The 17,161-nt window shown below is 42.7% G+C and overlaps 1 protein-coding gene and 1 long non-coding RNA gene across 2 annotated transcripts in view; one reads left to right on the forward strand and one right to left on the reverse strand.

The window, feature by feature from the left end:
* Window positions 1-2,800, reverse strand: part of LOC104862014 (5-hydroxytryptamine receptor 5B) — a 36,545-nt gene extending 33,745 nt beyond the window's left edge. The window contains exon 1 of the mRNA XM_010623717.2: window positions 461-2,800. Coding sequence (XP_010622019.1) covers window positions 461-1,234 — 774 coding nt within the window. The 5' untranslated portion in view covers window positions 1,235-2,800. The remainder of the gene's footprint in view (window positions 1-460) is intronic.
* On the forward strand, window positions 627-10,124 carry LOC117283690. Its single transcript, XR_004514730.1, has 3 exons — window positions 627-704; window positions 7,165-7,284; window positions 10,048-10,124. It is a non-coding gene; the product is annotated as an uncharacterized LOC117283690 (long non-coding RNA).
* The last annotated feature ends 7,037 nt before the right edge of the window (window positions 10,125-17,161 follow it).

A 17,161-nucleotide genomic window follows, 5' to 3' on the forward strand; every position in this document is an offset into this window, starting at 1 on the left:
GGACCAGAGTCGAGCGGAGGCGATGAAATAAAGGGCGAATGGCCATGGGAATCTCTTCGTCTGAAGCGGGAAGAACTCCAGCCCCCACGGTCCCGCATGGCCAGCCGAGCCCAAAAAGTTAGAGGCTCAAGACGGACCCCGACACCACCACTCCAGAGGAAATTAAACTAAGAGCGTACTAATTAGACGTGACCGCATCACTGTGGAGGAGAGCTGCACTCCACCCTCTGCAGCGTCCTGGGGCTGCGATGTCAGCTCGGCCTTAATTTCTTTCTTCTCCCTCCAGCGCGCACCCCTGCTGCTCCAAAGAACAGACGCCAACCCCTCGCGCGCTACAGATGCGTTGGCTGCCGACAGGCGCCGGCGCGCCTCAGATGTGCAGGCTCCTATCCACCCTCCCTTCGCCCACGCCCTCTTCCCCCAGGATCCCTGGTCCCCAAGGCCACAGCCCTTTCCTCACCTCTGCGGTCGCGGGTAATGGCAGCACAGCCCGGCGCCGGCGGCCGAAGCGAAACTTGGCCGCTTTGTAGATCTTCCAGTAGACAAACAGCACCACGCCGAGAGGCAGGTAGAAGGCGCCGCAGGTGGAGAAGACCGTGTAGGAGGGTTCCTGGCTCACCTGGCAGCGCTGGAGCCCGGGGTCGTACACCTCGCCCCAGCCGAAGAGCGGCGGCGCCAGGGCGATGAGGGCCGAGAGCGCCCAGGTGAGCGCGATCATGAGTCCCGAGGCGCGGCGGCGGGTGGGCAGCGTGTACTGCAGGTGACGCGTGATGGTCCAGTAGCGGTCCAGGGCGATGGCCGCCACGTTCCAGATGCTGGCGGTGCAGCACAGCACGTCGAAGCAGATCCACACGTGGCAGAGGCTCCGGCCCAGCTGCCATCGTCTCCCGGCCGACAGCTCCTTCATCAGGCTCAGAGGCATCACCAGTGCTGCCACTAGGACGTCCGAAACGGCTGTCGAGGCCACCAAGTTATGAGGCACGCGATGGAAGGCGCGGACGCGCAGGATGGTGACCAGGACCAGCAGATTCCACAGGAAAGTGGCGGCGATCAGCAGCACCAGCAGAGTCACCACTAGCACCGTGAAGACGGAGTAGGGCGGCTCCCGGCCAGGCAGGAAGCCCGCGCTCTCCGGGGTGGACCCGACGCCGCTGCCCGGGGTTGGGCTGCAGGTGTCCCGGTCCTCGAGAAGGGTTGCGCCCGGGGTGGCCGTCGAGAGGCTCCGGGCTTCCATGGCGCCTTTTCTCGGGACTGCTGAGTAGGGGACTTGAGCGTGGTCCGAGACCTCGGCGTGGACTGGGCGGGTGGGGGTGCAGAGGAAACCCTGGGTCCCAGGGAAGGACTAAAGAAGGTCTAGGTGACCCTACCCTGCTCCCTTTTGGGTTGCAGCCTTCCTTTGGCGCTTCTGCCTGGAGTCCTCCTGGACCCTCTTTTCCAGTGGAGAAAAAAGAAGGGCTCCGTGCTGTCCAGCTCCGCTCGGCGCACTACGCCCTCCCGCCTCGCTGGGGGTCCCGGAGCGCAGCTCCCAGGCGGGCGACCGCAGCTGCTGAAGCTGAGCTGCACCTGGTGGGCTGGAGTGGGGGGTGCAGTTTGCGGAACCCACCAATAGAAGTCGGGCCTGCAACTGTGTCCCCGCAGGCCCCCACGCCCCGGACGGCGGGACGAGATCCTGACTGCTGGGTCTCTCCGAGAGGCTGTAGGAATTCCGTAGGCACCACCTCTGCGCAGCTGCCTAGTGACTCGGTTAGAGCTTGAGAGCGCAGTCCCGGCAAAGGCGTTCTGGTTTCCTGGAATCCCGTTTTGCTCCAGAGTGAAAAACAGGAGAGCTGGGGACTGGGGTACATGGAGAGCTCCTAAACCCAGTTCCACCCTTGGCAGCCCATGTGCCGCGAGCCCAGCGCTCCGCGGAGCCTCGAGTTCCCTTCCTGGCTTCGGAGCGGTGTGGCAGAGACCTGAAGAGAGACATTGTCCCTGTTTTTTGCCAAATTAAATCTTCACCCCCAGTGTACCTGAACTTCTCACCCCCTTTTGGGCTTGTAATATTCCTAACTATGCCATCCAAGTTCAAGCATAGTAATTTTGTTTTTGTTTTCGGGATGCTGGGGTTAAACCCAGGGCTTTGATATTCTAGGCAAGTAAGTTCTCCACTGCTAGCCCCAGGATTTATTTTTATTCACCCTTGGGCAAAGGTAGAAAACAGGCGAACTTCTTATGACCCTGTGCACACCCTCTCCCCCCATTTTCAGTACCACAGTACACTAATAGTTTAATCACAGTGTAATCCATGTAACGATGCATTACCTCTTTGTAGGAGTAGAATAGAAACAAAGAACACGAAACCCCCACTGCCCCTTCCCTTGCCTGCCGCGTGGTTGGCTTGGTGCTGGGGTAGGGCCTGCACCTGAAAGTGAGCTCCCAGGAAGGACAGGTCCAGAGAGACGCTTAGGCTGAAGCAGGTGCAGGCGTTTTCTTCCTTTGCTCTCCCAGGAGCCCTACCGCACCTGGGCAGTCTCGTCCTGCAGCTGGGGCTGTGCTCCAAGACCCGCTCCTCTTTGTCCTCCCGTCCTCAGTCGCTCACAAGCCGGCACTCTCCACTTGGTGCCTTATGTGGCAGTTCTTGCTGACATTCACACAGGACAGCACACTCGCGGGACTTAAGAGCAATACGTAAAGGAGCCCAAGTAAAGGGACTCGGACTTGCAGTAGGCTTTAGCTTCAAGTGATGATGAAATGTCAGAAATTGGGCACCATCCCAAGATAAGAGCTGGGGATGTATGGATCAGGGAAGGCTTCTTGGGGAGGAGGAAGCTGTGGAAATTGTACTGGTGGAAGAAAGGAACACATTTTACATTTATAATAACAAAGCACTTTCTTTTACACACGTATGGAACTTACTGGCAACGTTTTTTAGGACACATTACACAGGGGCTGGACCTCCAATCCTGGCGGGACTGACAATGGCTAGCGTCTTGAGGGCAGGAGAAGAACATAACAAACGTGCAGGGTATTAGTGCTGGAGCAGCAGGGCTACAACGCGCCAGGAAAAAGCTGGAATGGGGAAGATTAACAAAGAGAAGCCTTTAGAAGAAAGTGGAAACTAGTCGTTGAAATACTTTCACAGTGATATTCTCCCCATTCTATTGAACAAACGTGGTAGCAAGAACAAAAAACATTGAAAACAGACACACTTTTGCCCCAGACACATGCCATGCTTTGGTTCTCTGGCTTTGCTTCCTTCACTTACAGTTTCATGCCCAGGACCCATTTTTATGTTGCTAACTTCCCTTCATTCTTTTCATAGCCATACTTTTTATATCACACCATTTATCATTGGGAGACTGGACAACTCAGGCTTTCTTAGATAATCTTTTCATCTTAAAAATGGGGATAAGAATTTGACCCAGGCATCCCTCTGCTGGGTATCTTTCCAAAAGAATTAAAATAATCATACCACACTGATATATGCACACCCATGTTTATAGCAGCATAATTTGTAACGGCTAAACTTGGAAACAGCCCATTTGGCCATCAACTGGAGACTGGATAAAGAAGATGTGGTTTTTCTATAAAATGGAGTTCTACTCAGCCATAAGAATGAGAAACTACAGTAATTCATAGGAAAATGGATGCATATTGAGGCCATACTCTTAAGTGAAATAAATAAGACACATGTGTAAATACTGAATAGTTTCTCTGGTGTGTGAAACTATAATAGTACATAAGATCCTAAAGGTATAACTGACAATGTGAAATAGGAAGAAAAGGGCTAAAGGTGTAGGGGAAGTGGGAAGGGTAGAGGAAAGGAAATAAGAGACAAGAAAAAAATATGAGAAAAGGAAAAAAATGAAAATAAAGTCTTTGTAAATAGGGGAGGTTAGAGGGGGTGAAAGCTAAAGGTGTAGGGGAAGTGGGAAGGGTAGAGGAGAGGAAATAAGAGACAAGAAAAAAATATGAGAAAAGGAAAAAAATGAAAATAAAGTCTTTGTAAATAGGGGAGGTTAGAGGGGGTGAAAGGAGGGCAGGGTATGGGGAAAAAATGAGAACCAAGATCTGTCATGTAAGGGTACAAGATCCTAATCATGAATACAACTGTACTGTATACTTAGAAAGTACCAATCAACTCAATAAGATAAAAAATGGGGATAAGAATACTTATCAAAAGATTGTTATAACTAAAGTTAGATAAAGCTGGTAGCACAAAGTGTTCAGAAAATTATGATGACCACTTCTACTCTTTTTTAACTCCTAGATGAGATCTTAGACGCAGTTCTCTTCTGATCTGTGTGGATGGTTTTTAACATAGCTTTAATCTCTGACACATAATAATGAAACACATTTTTAAAACATATTTATTGAACTTACCAGTGACCTTTTTAGGCACCATTCCCAATTGCAGGTGAAAAATGGCTAGCTAGGCATGGTGGCACGTGCCTGCAAATCCCAGCACTTGGGAGGCTGAGGCAGGAGGATTGCCACAAGTTTGAAGCCAGTCTGGGCTACACAGGAAGTTCAAGAACAGCCTTAACTACTTTGCAAGATCCTGTCTCAAAAAAACAAAAACAAAAAAGAAAAGTAATGGAGAGATTTGCCATCTTGTTCTTTGGACTGTTGTATCACTTTCTTGTCAAGATTCTTGGTTTAAATCCCTAACTCCCAATGTGTCTGTATTTAGGAGGATCTATCAAGGGGTCAAATGACATCTCAAGGGTAGAACCCTGATCCAACAGGGTTAGTGTCTTAGTGCTTCTGCCCATTATCCAGGAAGAGGATCCTCAGGAGAGCCAGCACCTTGATCTGGGAATTCCAGCCTCCAGAACTGTCTGAACTAAATGCCCAAATTTCAAGCCATCCAATCCATGGCACTTGCTACAGTAACTCGAGCTGACCAACACATTTACCTTATTTGTTGGGACTCAGCTGTCCGGACCTCAAATCCCCCTTTGTCCATGACACCAATCTGCCTTCCACATAATAGATGGGAGTTTGGTATGACTGCTTCCATAGAACTATTTTTTGTGAATATTTTAACATAAAAGTCCACATATCTGTCCTTTAGATAACTCTACTGTATCTCAATTTCAAATCTTGGGCTCCTCTTCCTTTATCTCCTGACCACAATCTCTCTGCTAAATGCAGTCTAGCCACACTGGACTCTTGCTCCCTTGGACGTGATGTTTGTTCCCCTCCCAAGGCCATAGTGCCATTACCTGTGCCTGGGTGATCTTTTCTCACACAGGTGTGGCTCCTTCTCTGAGTTCATTGGGGTCTCTGCTCTGCGGTCACCATCTCAGACAGCCAGGCCTTCCCTATTGGCTCTAGGACCAATCTATCGCTCTACCTAAAGGTGCTCTACGTTCTCTTCACGGTGTCCCACAGAAGTAACATCACGTTATCTATTCCATTTCCTTTCCATTATCTGCCTTCTCCCTAACATGTAAGTCCTTCTTGTGCAGAGAATTTTTTCTCTGCAGTATTTTTAGTCTCTAGCACTGAGTCAGGTACAGAGTAGGTAATATCTGAGTTTGTTGAATGAATTCATGAGTGAATGAATGAGGGGTTGTTGGGAGAGGTAATCCGTGGGCCTGAGCATCTCTGCACATTCTTGTTGCTCATGCCAAGAATGCAAGGCCCTGAGTGTTCATTGCCCAGACCACTTCTCAGAGCTCTGTTTGTGGCAGGCACCCTTAAAGGATGGTTGCATTTCTCCTGGACAAAGGGCAGGCTTACTCCACCCATGGCTGAAGTGGTGAATCCAAAGCTCAGTTCTTTTCTCTGACACAGCCTCAGCCTGTGCAGGAATCCAGCAAGGGCCCTTTCTCTTATCCTCACAGGTCTTGGGAAATTGGGGGAGCCAGTGAGAACAAACACAAAGCTCTGGCAGTAGCCTGGCCCAGAGGAACAAAGCCCTTGTCCTCTACCCCAGGAGTCTCATGTCCTCTGCCGGTCTGTGAAACAGTAGGAGTGCTCAGCTTGAAAGGAGGATAAAATTTCAGACCCCGAACAATGCTTGACAGGCAGGCACTCAATGCATTGATTTTTAAAATTTCAATTAAAATCACAATTAGAATTTTCCCCTCCTGGCATTGTTTCCATGATACATGTTCTCCAAGATTTAATAATGGAGCTAAAGTGTAGGGGCGGTATGATTATTCTTTTGCATATTTGCAAAGTACACTTCTGAGAGATCTAATAGGTTCATTGTTCTTTTTAGCTCTGGTGTTGAAGAAATAAGAGACAGAGACTGACAGCCTGGTAAATCAACTTTTAATCATTAAAGATGTTTAATTGGTGTATAGTGATATATTTAATATTGTTTTAATTTGAAATTCTTTAATGACTAAATGGGCTTAAATTTTCCAACATGATGACTTATTATCTATGTCTTCTTTGATAGAAGTTGTTCTTACACTTTTAAAAAATCTAGTTACAGATTTTATGCATATTTATCGATATTTATGTACTTCCAAAGCATATTTACAACAATATTCATACTTGTTATGGCTTGTATCTAGATGTCCCCGCTAAGCCCCATGTGCTCATAGGTGGGGCTCTTTGGATGTGGCTGGATAATGGGTGTGTGATACTGGGATGAGGGTGTGTGGCACTGGATTAATGCATTCATTGGTTCAGCACAGTTCTGGGTGCAGATAATTGGAAGACCCCTGGGTGTGGGTGGCTTCAACAAAATGCTTATAGCCTGGATAGGACAAAGGGAAAAGGAGGTTTGCTGATGCTGCCTGCTGCTTCCTTTCTGTCCTCCATGGACTGTTTCTCCTCTGCGATGCACCTCTACCATGCTGCCCTGCCTTGCAGCCAGACAACAAAGAACTGAAGCCTCTCTGAACTGTGAGCTGAAATAAACCTTTCCTCTTTTAATTTGTGGGTGTCAGGTATTATGTCTCAGAAATGAGAAAAGTAACCAAGACAGTATTTATCACTTTTTGTTAGTTCTTTCTTTTTTGGTTTTCTCTTTGATTTCTTCTTTGTTTGCATTTATTCTATATTTTGTCGAATACATTTTTCTGTTGTATAATAGAACAAACTGATCTTGTTTCCATCAATGTCTCCAATGTACTTGGTGATGACAAATTGCTTTCCTGCTTCCTATTCCCACTATTAAAATTTGTGACTAGATTGTCAATGTAATTCTTTGCTCCCCTGTAGCCACTGTTGTGTGTAATCGGAGACAGCGATCCAGCCTTCTCACCGGCATACTGTGTGCAGTCTAGTCCATGGAGGCTCAGCCTGATTCCTGGGCGCAGGACACCATGGTGCTACCCAGATGTAAGTAATGCTGTCCTAGTCCTGGTAGATTTTCACCTGCTAAAGACCATGCTGTTTCTGTAATGACTATAGTGCAGCAAAATCTGCGAACAGCAGACTGAGAGTACAAACAAGGGTTGCTGGTCTTGGCTGGACAGCAAGATCACCCCTGATGGGGAAGAGCAGAGAAGGCCTCTTGTGGAAGGCAGCTTAAATATGGGAACCGTTTTCACTAACAAGTGAGGGAGAGGGGAAAGCAGGCATGCACAGCAGGAGGAAGAGGGTGAACAAAAGCTCGGAGGCAAATTAGGAACAAAATAAAACAAAACCACTGGCAGACAGTGATGAAGAAGTGCCCAAGATTGAATGATAATGTACTCATTTCTGGCTTGTCAATTTCTCATATTTTGAAAAGCAAGTTGAACATTCTATCACTTTTATTCAGCCTGTCCTTTCATTTCTCTTTAGTATTTCCACGTATCTCCCATGGTTATCTTTTGTGCTGTTATTAAAAACCATTCATTGTTTGATATTATTGTTCTTCAGTAGTCTTCCAGGTGATTTTTAATATTGTTTTATCAAGTCCTTTTCCTAGTTCATGAAGTCTCAGGCCAAGAGCTATATCCTTTGGGAAGCTGGTCCTAATCCCTCCACCTGCCACAGCACCAGACCTAGCTATACCTTGAAGTCAGCACTGGGGGACGTGTTTCTGCCTCTCTATTAGACGGCAGGCTACCTAAGGGTACAGGCCGAGCATTCCCAAGCCACCATTCACCCGGGGCTTATTCAACCTTAGCACTATTCACATTTTGGACTAGGTACTTCTTCATTTTGTGAGCTGTTGTGTGCCCCATCTTTGGCCTCTACCTACCACATGCTAGTGGCTACCTTCATGCTATGACAACTAAACATGTCTCTAGACACAACACTGTCTCCTGTGGGGAAGAATTGCCCCTTTGGAGAATCAGAGATCTAGTTAATTCAAGTGTCTCCAACTGACATGTCCCCTCTCTCCTGTCCTTTTTGGCCACAGAAGTCTTAGTCCTATTAATTCTCCTTCTGCAGCCTCTCAGAGAGGGATCAGCAGCATTGAAATTTCTCCTCATATTAGTTCCTCATGTAAATATAAATCTCTTCTACAAGGCATCATAGAGAGAAAACCACTAGGGCTGGATATGGCTGTTTCATATCACTACAACTGAAATGGTCAGCCATTTTTTGGTTCTTAGAGTTTTCTCTCATCTCAGGGGTTTCAGCCTCAATCTCTTACACCAGAGCCATTTCTGGAGTGTCTTGTACTCCCATTAGAAACAAAGGATTCTCCTCGGGCTGTGCCTTAGTCCCTTCCCTGTCCTGAGCAATATCCAGATCCCCAAGAAGACACCTTTCACAGTCAGAGTTAGTCATTTTGCCATACACATCTACATATAAACACACACGCACACGCACACACACATGCACATGCACACACACACACAGAAACACACACAAACACACACACACACACACACACACCTTAAGAACAAATATAACATTTTCAGGACTAAGACAGTCTTTATGTTCCCTTTAGAGAAGAATTCCACCTAAAGGGAACGTGGTCAGCAGAGAATCATGCTATACTCAGTGAAATGCTCCTTACAGGCAGGCTGACTAACTTACTTTGTAGGCATTTCAAAAAAAGATAGATGCTTTACCTTGGGAAACCCAAAAGGCTCAGATTGCCAGCTATCAAAGGTGCAAGTCAGCCATCCACCTTCAGAGAAACTGAAAGGCTGCTTGCAGCTTGCAAATGGCCATGCCTTTTCATCACCTGCTACTCGTCTCCATCGGGGTTTTCCAAACTCACGTAGAAACAAAAGAAAAGAAAGTTTATGTCCATACAAAACATGCACATGGTTGCTTATAGCAACGTCACTCATCATTGCATAAGTACCAAAACTTCAACACTTAGAAGCATCCAAGAAAAAATCAGGTTGTCTAGTCTCAGCCAGGTATGTTATTATATTTATAGTTGGAAATACATTTAGATTTGTTTGTTTATTTATTTATTTATTTTTGGTACTGGGGATTGAACTCAGGTCCTTGCATTTGCAAGGCAGGCAGTGGAACCACTGAGCTGATTCCCTGGCTACATTTAGATTTAGATCCTCTCTCCATTGACATATGCCATGTCATCATCTGCCTTTGTGCAATTATTTTAACCACATTCTTTCAATGATATTTCCATTGAAATCTAACAATTAAAAGCATAGTCTTTGTTGGTGCTATAAACTATTATTCTGTGTTATAGACTATTATGCATACCCAACCATCCAGATAATTTTTTTCTTAGGAAACTGCTTTGGGCTTGATGCTGGCCCCAGCCTCCTCACTGCTGTAGATTTGCTTTGGAATAAAAGTGGGTGGAAATAATTTATCCAGATAAGCAACAGGCTTACCTCCAACCCACTATCAAAGTTATGTTAGTGATCAGATGGAGATGGAAAGAGAAAACATGTTCAAGGAAACATCTAGGCATACTTGGCATTTGTTTTTCCTACTGTGTGGGTGTTGAAGCTAACTTCTTTGCAGGAGTATGTGGATAGATAGTTCCTTAGAGTAATTGTTCCTCCAACTACTCTCTGAGTTCTAATTAGCAGATGAGCTCCCTCCCCCTCCATTTTCCTAGCTGCTCCCTTTTACTTAACCAAAGGTAGTGTTTTATTTTCATTTTTTAAAATTTTCATGAATTCAAACCTCAGCTCTTCAACACATCTCCTTTCTTATTAAAAACCAATAACAAAGACCTTTGGCCAAGAACCAAGTTTTCCACAAGGAATGATGATAAAGAAGACCATCCGCCTGTCACCAGGACCCTGCACAAACAGAGCCCAGGATGGATCGCTGGCAGCTGAGGGCCCTGCCTGCTTTCACGCTGTGTTCACTGTATTCCTGAGGGGCTCAATTGCCACCTGTTGGGCATCCTCATCAGTACGGGTGACAGAAGCAGAACAAGGTGGGCAGAGGGAGTGCACGGAGTATGTGTCTCAGCTGGGCATTTCTGCATGTTCAGCTGCTCACAGGAGGTAATGTTGGGAAAGACGGCTGAAAGAGCTCTGAGAATTACCCACATCTGCCCTGCACCCAGATTGCTGCTACTCGGATTCAGGGTACCAAGGACCAGGAAATTTAGCTCCAGATGTTGTAATGGAAACACCAGACCTAGAAAGACCAACAGATAAAATTTCCAACTCCAGAGAAGCGAATGAGAAAAATGCCTTCAAAAACATGAATTAAAGAATTCCAAGGCAAGAAAACTCAGTTGGACATATGCCATTTGGAAACAGAAAGTTCATCATCAAGAGATATATAGATTAAAAAAAGAGTAAGATAAAATGATCCTTGGTAAGCTTCATTTATATCTTTATAGGATGAATATAAAGTGCCATAAAGAAATATCCTCTCAATGTGTGTTGCTGGTGGTGAATTGTGGCTTTAAGGTTTTAAAGAAAGCACGAAATATTTCTAAAAAAGGGATGGCTTTAAATATAGGGTTTTAGAAAAATCCCTTACTCTCTATCCTGTTTCACACTCTTGAGATGAAAACCCCATTTTTTTCTAAGATTCTGGGGCAAAAGATATTCTAATTTTGGGAAACCCTAGACTTTCATTCCCTCCCTGGAAGGTTTCTGAAATTAATTCAAATTCTACAGATATGGTGGAGGTGGGAGGGGAGGAGAGAGGGGGCACATCTTGGAAGTTCCTATTTCCCTAGTGTACTGACCTGCAACTGTAGTTTGGAAGAAGGGAATAGTACTTTCAACTCCCGTAGATCACTCCAGCTAGCCTGGCTCTGTCTCTGCACCCTTGCTTTCTCCTGCCTGTCCTCTTTGGTACTGATCTTTTTTGGAATATGATTTCTTTGGGTTACATAGGATAGAGCCTCTTCCTCAGAGTTTCTTTGATCCTTACTGTTTTAGTAACTTTCCTAGTCACTGGAACAAAATATCAGACACCTGCAATTTAAAGGAGAGGAGCTGTATTTTGCCCCATGGCTACAGTCCATGGTTGGCTAGATCCAAGGCAGAACGGTATGACAGAAGGGCACAGTGGTGGGAAATTGCTCATGTCATGGCAGCAGAGAAGCAACGAGAGAAGGGAGCAGTCAGGAAGGTAGCTGTGCCATTCTACGTTATACCCTTGGTGACCACCTCTTCCAACTATACCCCAGCCAGCTAGCTACACCAACCCCTAACCCAGTTGCCTTTCAAAAATCTCTCTGAAGAGCGCATGAGGCCTCGGGGGAACATCTAGATATAAACCATGACACGATTTCTGATTCCAACGCATTTCAGTCACACACTTTTTACCCTGCAAAGTCTGAACATTTTCTGGGCTTTACAGAAAGATGTGGCTCTGGATACTCTTCCTTTAGGCAAGCTTTTGCCTTTAAAATTCAATTTATCAAAAGTATTTAATACAACACTGATCCACGGGGAAGTGAAGGGAGCTTGCACTTAGGCAGGGTCAATGGGGAAGAAGAAACGTTTTGATAAACTGGCCAGGTTAGTTGAAATTGCCAAAGAGGTCTCGATAATGCCTGACTTGAAACCAGCGAAGATAGGAGAGGGATGGGAGACTGCAGGTGCCTCTATCTCCCATTCCCCGAGTGTATGCAAAATATGGTCATCCCAGAAATCCCAGGGCATGAGTGTTCATTTCTCTGCTGCTTTTTAAATTATCTCAACTCCTCGACTACATATTTGGGAAAAAAATGAACTGACCTGTGTGAAGACACCGTATTACTCGAGTACTTGTTCCCTTACTAATGTGAATGATTTGCACCAGGCTAGTCATAGTTTCTGTAACTACTCTTAGGATCAAAGGGTGTGAATGGTGTTTGGACTAAGATTATGGTGTTACTAGAGCTGTCCTTAGTTTAAGAAAACTCATCCTCATGGGACAAAAGCCAGTGGTCTTGAACTTGTTAGCATGCTAGACTCAGAGCCCCTCTAGATTTGAGCGTCAAGATGCTTACCATCACATTTAATCTTTGATTTTAACGTGGAATATATATAATATATAATATATATATTATATAATATATCATGTAAGTTTCCAAGATCCCTCTAATTCTAATATGTCTACAAAACAATTTGGTGGCACTAATTTCATTCATAATGTGCACAACTTTCATCATTTTCAAACCCCTTCCTCACTCCAAGCAGAAACTCTGCAGTCATTAAGCAATAACCTCCCATTGTCTCTTCCTCAGCCCCCAGAACCTTTAATCCATTTTATTTCTCTATGAGTCTTGCCTATGCTAGATACGTCATGTAACTGGGATTGTACAATATGTCTCCTCTGCTAAATTTGGCCATTTTCACTTAGAACAATTTTGTCAAGGTTCTTCCCCTTACAGCACGTATCAGGATTTCAGTCCTCTCATGTCTAAATAATCTTTAACTTGTGTATAAGCCACATTTTGTTTATCCATTCATCCACTGATGGACACTTGGGTTGTTTACAACTTCTAGCTATTCTGAATAATGCTTCAAGTGAACTTGGGGGTATGAATCTGTCTGAGTCTTTTAATTTTCTTTGGAGCTGAACTGCTGAGTTATTTGGCAGTGCCATGATTAACTTACTGAGGAACCACTAAACTGTTTTCTACAATGGTTACACTATTTTGCATTTAACTAGCAATATATAAAGTTACAATTTCTTCTCACCTTGTCCAGCACTTAATTTAAAAAAAAATTATAGCCATTCTATTAAGTATAAAGTGTTATTTTTTTATTGACTGTTTAATTCTTAATTGTAGAAATTTTTGCAGTATCTTTTTCCTTCCTTTGCTGTAATTTTAAAAAACTAACTCTAGTTGTATTATTCATTATCTTCTTTTTTCATTGTAAGTCTTATTTTGGAAATAGGTCAATTTTAAATTACACTAAAGGATGAAGAAAAAATAACCAAAACACTTAAGTGGTATGAGCTGTTCACCTTATTTTATAAAGCTTTACATCCAAATTGCTTTTTCACTTCCAGACAATCTTTTCATGAAGGATTTTCTGGCTGTGTTTCTCTTGTTAGTTTCTTGTGCTATGTCTGTATGGTTGGTCCAGTGGAGAATTGTTTCCTGACCCATTTGACAGTTGAACTCATCTAGTCAAAAGAAATGCTCATTCTTATATTCTGGTGGCAAGATACAAAACTTCAGGAATCTTGGTGTTCTTTATTGAGGGTGCTGGAATTGTCCATAACCATACCTGCTCCTCAATCAGACATGACTGACTGCATGACAAGTTCTGAACTTAGTGAAATATTAGTCCTAATTTCCACTCATGACTTCAGGAGGCATTAATGAAAGTCAATCATAGCAGAAACTGAAAGTGGTTCTCTTTCTTGTGTTATCTGAATATGAAAAGGAGAAAGGAAAAGCTGACCTCTAGGTCCAAAATTAACAAAAAAATTGCTTTCATGTAGAACAAGCATTTCATAAAGTCGCTACCTCTTTCAAACAAAATGTTCAGTCAGCTAGGTTTAAACCTTTTGCAACAAAATATAAGGTGTACATAAAAGCCCACAGTTAACCTCATATTCAGTGGTGATGGGTTGAAAGCTTTTCACCTAAGATAAGGAACAAGAAAAGATGTCCACTTTTACCACCTCTGTTTAAAAGAGCAGTGCAATTAAGGTGTGCGATTAGGCAAGAAAAAGGAAACAAAATAAGAAGGCTACCTGTATTTGTAGGTGGCATAATCTTATGTATAGAAAACCCTAGAGAACCCACAAAAATAACTAGAGCTAATTAATGAATTCAGCAGAGTTACAGGAAACAAGATCAGCATGAAAAAATAAGTTATATTTCTGTGCACAAACAATGAGCAATCTGAAAGGAAAATTAAAACCAATTCAATGCTTAATAGTCTCAAAATGAACACAATATATAGGAATACATTTAATCAAGCTGTAAGACTTGTAAGTGAAAGCTGAAAAAGAGTACTAGGAGATAAGTAGACCTAACTGAATGAAATGACCATTCATGTTCTTGCCCTGGCAAATAATACTTTTAAGATTAATATTCCTCAAAATGATCTACAGATTCAATACAACTCCTATCAAAGTCATGATACCCTTTTCAGCAGAGCTGGAAACCCAATCTTAGAATTCATATGGAATCTTAAGGGACCTGGAATAGCTTAAACAATTAAAGAATGGAGTTGGAGGTTCAAAATTTACTGTATAATTATAGTAATCAAAACAGTGTGGTACAGGTGTCAGAACAGAAACAGACCAATGGGCTAGAATTGAATATCTGGAAATAATCCCATTTGTTTATAGTCAATTAATTTTTGAGAAAGGTGACAACAGGGCAAGGAATATCACCTTCAATGGAGGATCTGGAATAACTGGATGTGCAAAGGGTTAGAGTTGGATCCCTACCTCATATCATGTATAAAAATGAAATAAAAATTGATAAAAGACTGAAATGGAAGAGTTATAACTATATAACTTTTAGAAGTCAACATAGAGGATAATCTTTATGATTGTGGCTTTGACAATGTTTCTTATACATAATACCAAAGATAAAAACAAATATAAAAATAAACCAATTAACTCAAGCAAAATTAAAAACTTCTGTGTATTAAAGAACACTAGTAAGATAGTGAAAAGACAACCCACATAAGTGGGAGAAACTACTTAAAAATAATATATTTGGTGAATCTAGTATTTGAAATACAAAAATAACTCTTTCTACTGAATAGGAGAAAAAACCCAATTTTTAAAAGGGCAAAGTATTTGAGCAGTTTTTTTCTAAGATGTGCAAATAGCTAAGAGATGTGAAAAGATTCTAAATGATACGTGACTAGGAAGTGAAAATCAAAACCATAATGAGATATAACACCCACTATAGCTGTAATTTTATATAATTTGTGCATACACACACACACACACAAAATTGGAATCCTCAGGTAACATAATGTAAAATGGTATAGTTGGTGTGAAAAATAGTCTGGTAATTCTTCAATATACAAAACAGAATTATCATATGACCCAGAATTTTTACTCCTAGTTACATATTTGAGAGTTAAAACAAGTTTTCAAACAAAAGTGTGTATTTTAATTTCATTCATGTATCTATATATGAAAATGACAGTGTTGGCAAGGATGAGAAAAAAATGGAACCCTCAGGTAACATATTATATAAGTTATTATCCATAATAACAAAAAGGTAGAAGCAATCCACATGTCCATTAGTGGATAAATAAAATGCAGTATGTCCATACAATGGCATATTCATTATAAAAAAAGTAGTACTGATATATATGGAAGAATATTGAAAACACTGTGCTAATTGAAAGAAGCTAGACAAAAAGGTCCCATATAACTCCATTAATAGGAAAAGTCTAAAATAGGCAACGTTATATAGGGTCCTGTATTAGAATACTGGTTGTTAGTGGCTAAGGGCAGGCAGGAAATGAGGAGTGACTGCAAATGAGTATAGCGATTTGTTTTTTGAGGCTGTGAAAATGTTCTGAAATTATGGTGATGGTTGCACAACTGTCAGTATGAAAAAAAAATCACTGACTTATGTAGTTTAAATGGGTGAATTTTATGGTATGTGAATTGTGTCAATAAAGCTACCTGAAAAATTATCCCTTTCTAAAAAACTTCCCAAGAAACAGGCCCTTCCCACACCTTCTGACATGGAAGACGCTCTGCCCTCAATCGCTGTAGTGTCACAAAGTTCTTTCCGGCTGCCATTTTCACGTTGGCCCCTGGTGGGTTATTTTTAGGTTCTTTTGTTCTCAGGCCCAGCAGCTGCTGCTTTATCTACCTGAGCTTCTTTCCAAACAGTGCATGTAACAAGCAGGGTTGTAGCTGTCTGGTGATTTGTTCACCCATTTGTATATTGTGATTCAAGGCGATACTTTGTCCCTGCATTGGTGAGAAGTGTCATCTATGACTTCTTAGTTTTGCTCTCTTGTTCCTCTATTTTTATATTAGGATTCAAAAAGACGCAAAGATTGTCCTGGCATTGCTGCCACCAACTTCCCAGAATTCCTGCAGGGGAGCCTTCTAAAATGCTCCTTTTAGTCAGCATTTCCAACACTTCTCCCAGTGTACATTTATTATTTGTCCCTTGAGCAGCATGGATGTGCGACTTGGAGATGAGAAGAGGGAATGTGAATTTTTGCACAGTTTTATGAGCCGGTTGCTGCAGCATTTTCTGATTATCCAGAGCAGAGAATCCATCTATCCTTTGGGTTAGCAGCCCTGGGGTTCTACGAAATGATTAGGCTCTCTCAAGTTGTTACTGGTATTTTTTCCTGGCCGCCTTCAACTGTGAACTTCAGATCACCTATTACTCAGACAGATGTAACTACGGTAACCTATTTTCCATGTAGAGTAGTTACTTAGTTGAAGAAAAAGAAGGACTAACACCCTGAGTACTTCAACCACTGTTACTACCAAAGGCACTTTGGAACCCATCTGGCATTATCAGAGGACATTCTTAAATGCAGATTATTTTAGTGAATTCAAATCCTTGTCACACTGGGGTTAGCAGAATTTGGGGTCCAAATGTAGCTCGTTTCAAAGTTTCTTCAAGTCCTGTGGTGTGCCATTAATATTTAAACCTGTTTCCATTGCTGTAAAACCTTGTCCCAAGGGCAAAAGCAGAAATCCCAATGCTTATAGCTTCTCTCCTCCAAATGACTCATGGGGGTCCTAACAAATGTATGCACATATGAATACATGCTTTAACTGGAAACAGGGAAGAATCTGTATTAGTTTTTTATTGCTACTGTAACAAATTTCACAAGTGGTGTAAATCAGTGCAAATATATTAATTTTTTTGCCCTTTTGAATTTTTCTTCCCCATTGACCAAAGATACATATATATATATCTATA

This window comes from Fukomys damarensis, unplaced genomic scaffold, assembly GCF_012274545.1.
Source record: "Fukomys damarensis isolate Sample0158 unplaced genomic scaffold, DMR_v1.0_HiC HiC_scaffold_29, whole genome shotgun sequence".
Lineage (NCBI taxonomy): Eukaryota > Metazoa > Chordata > Mammalia > Rodentia > Bathyergidae > Fukomys > Fukomys damarensis.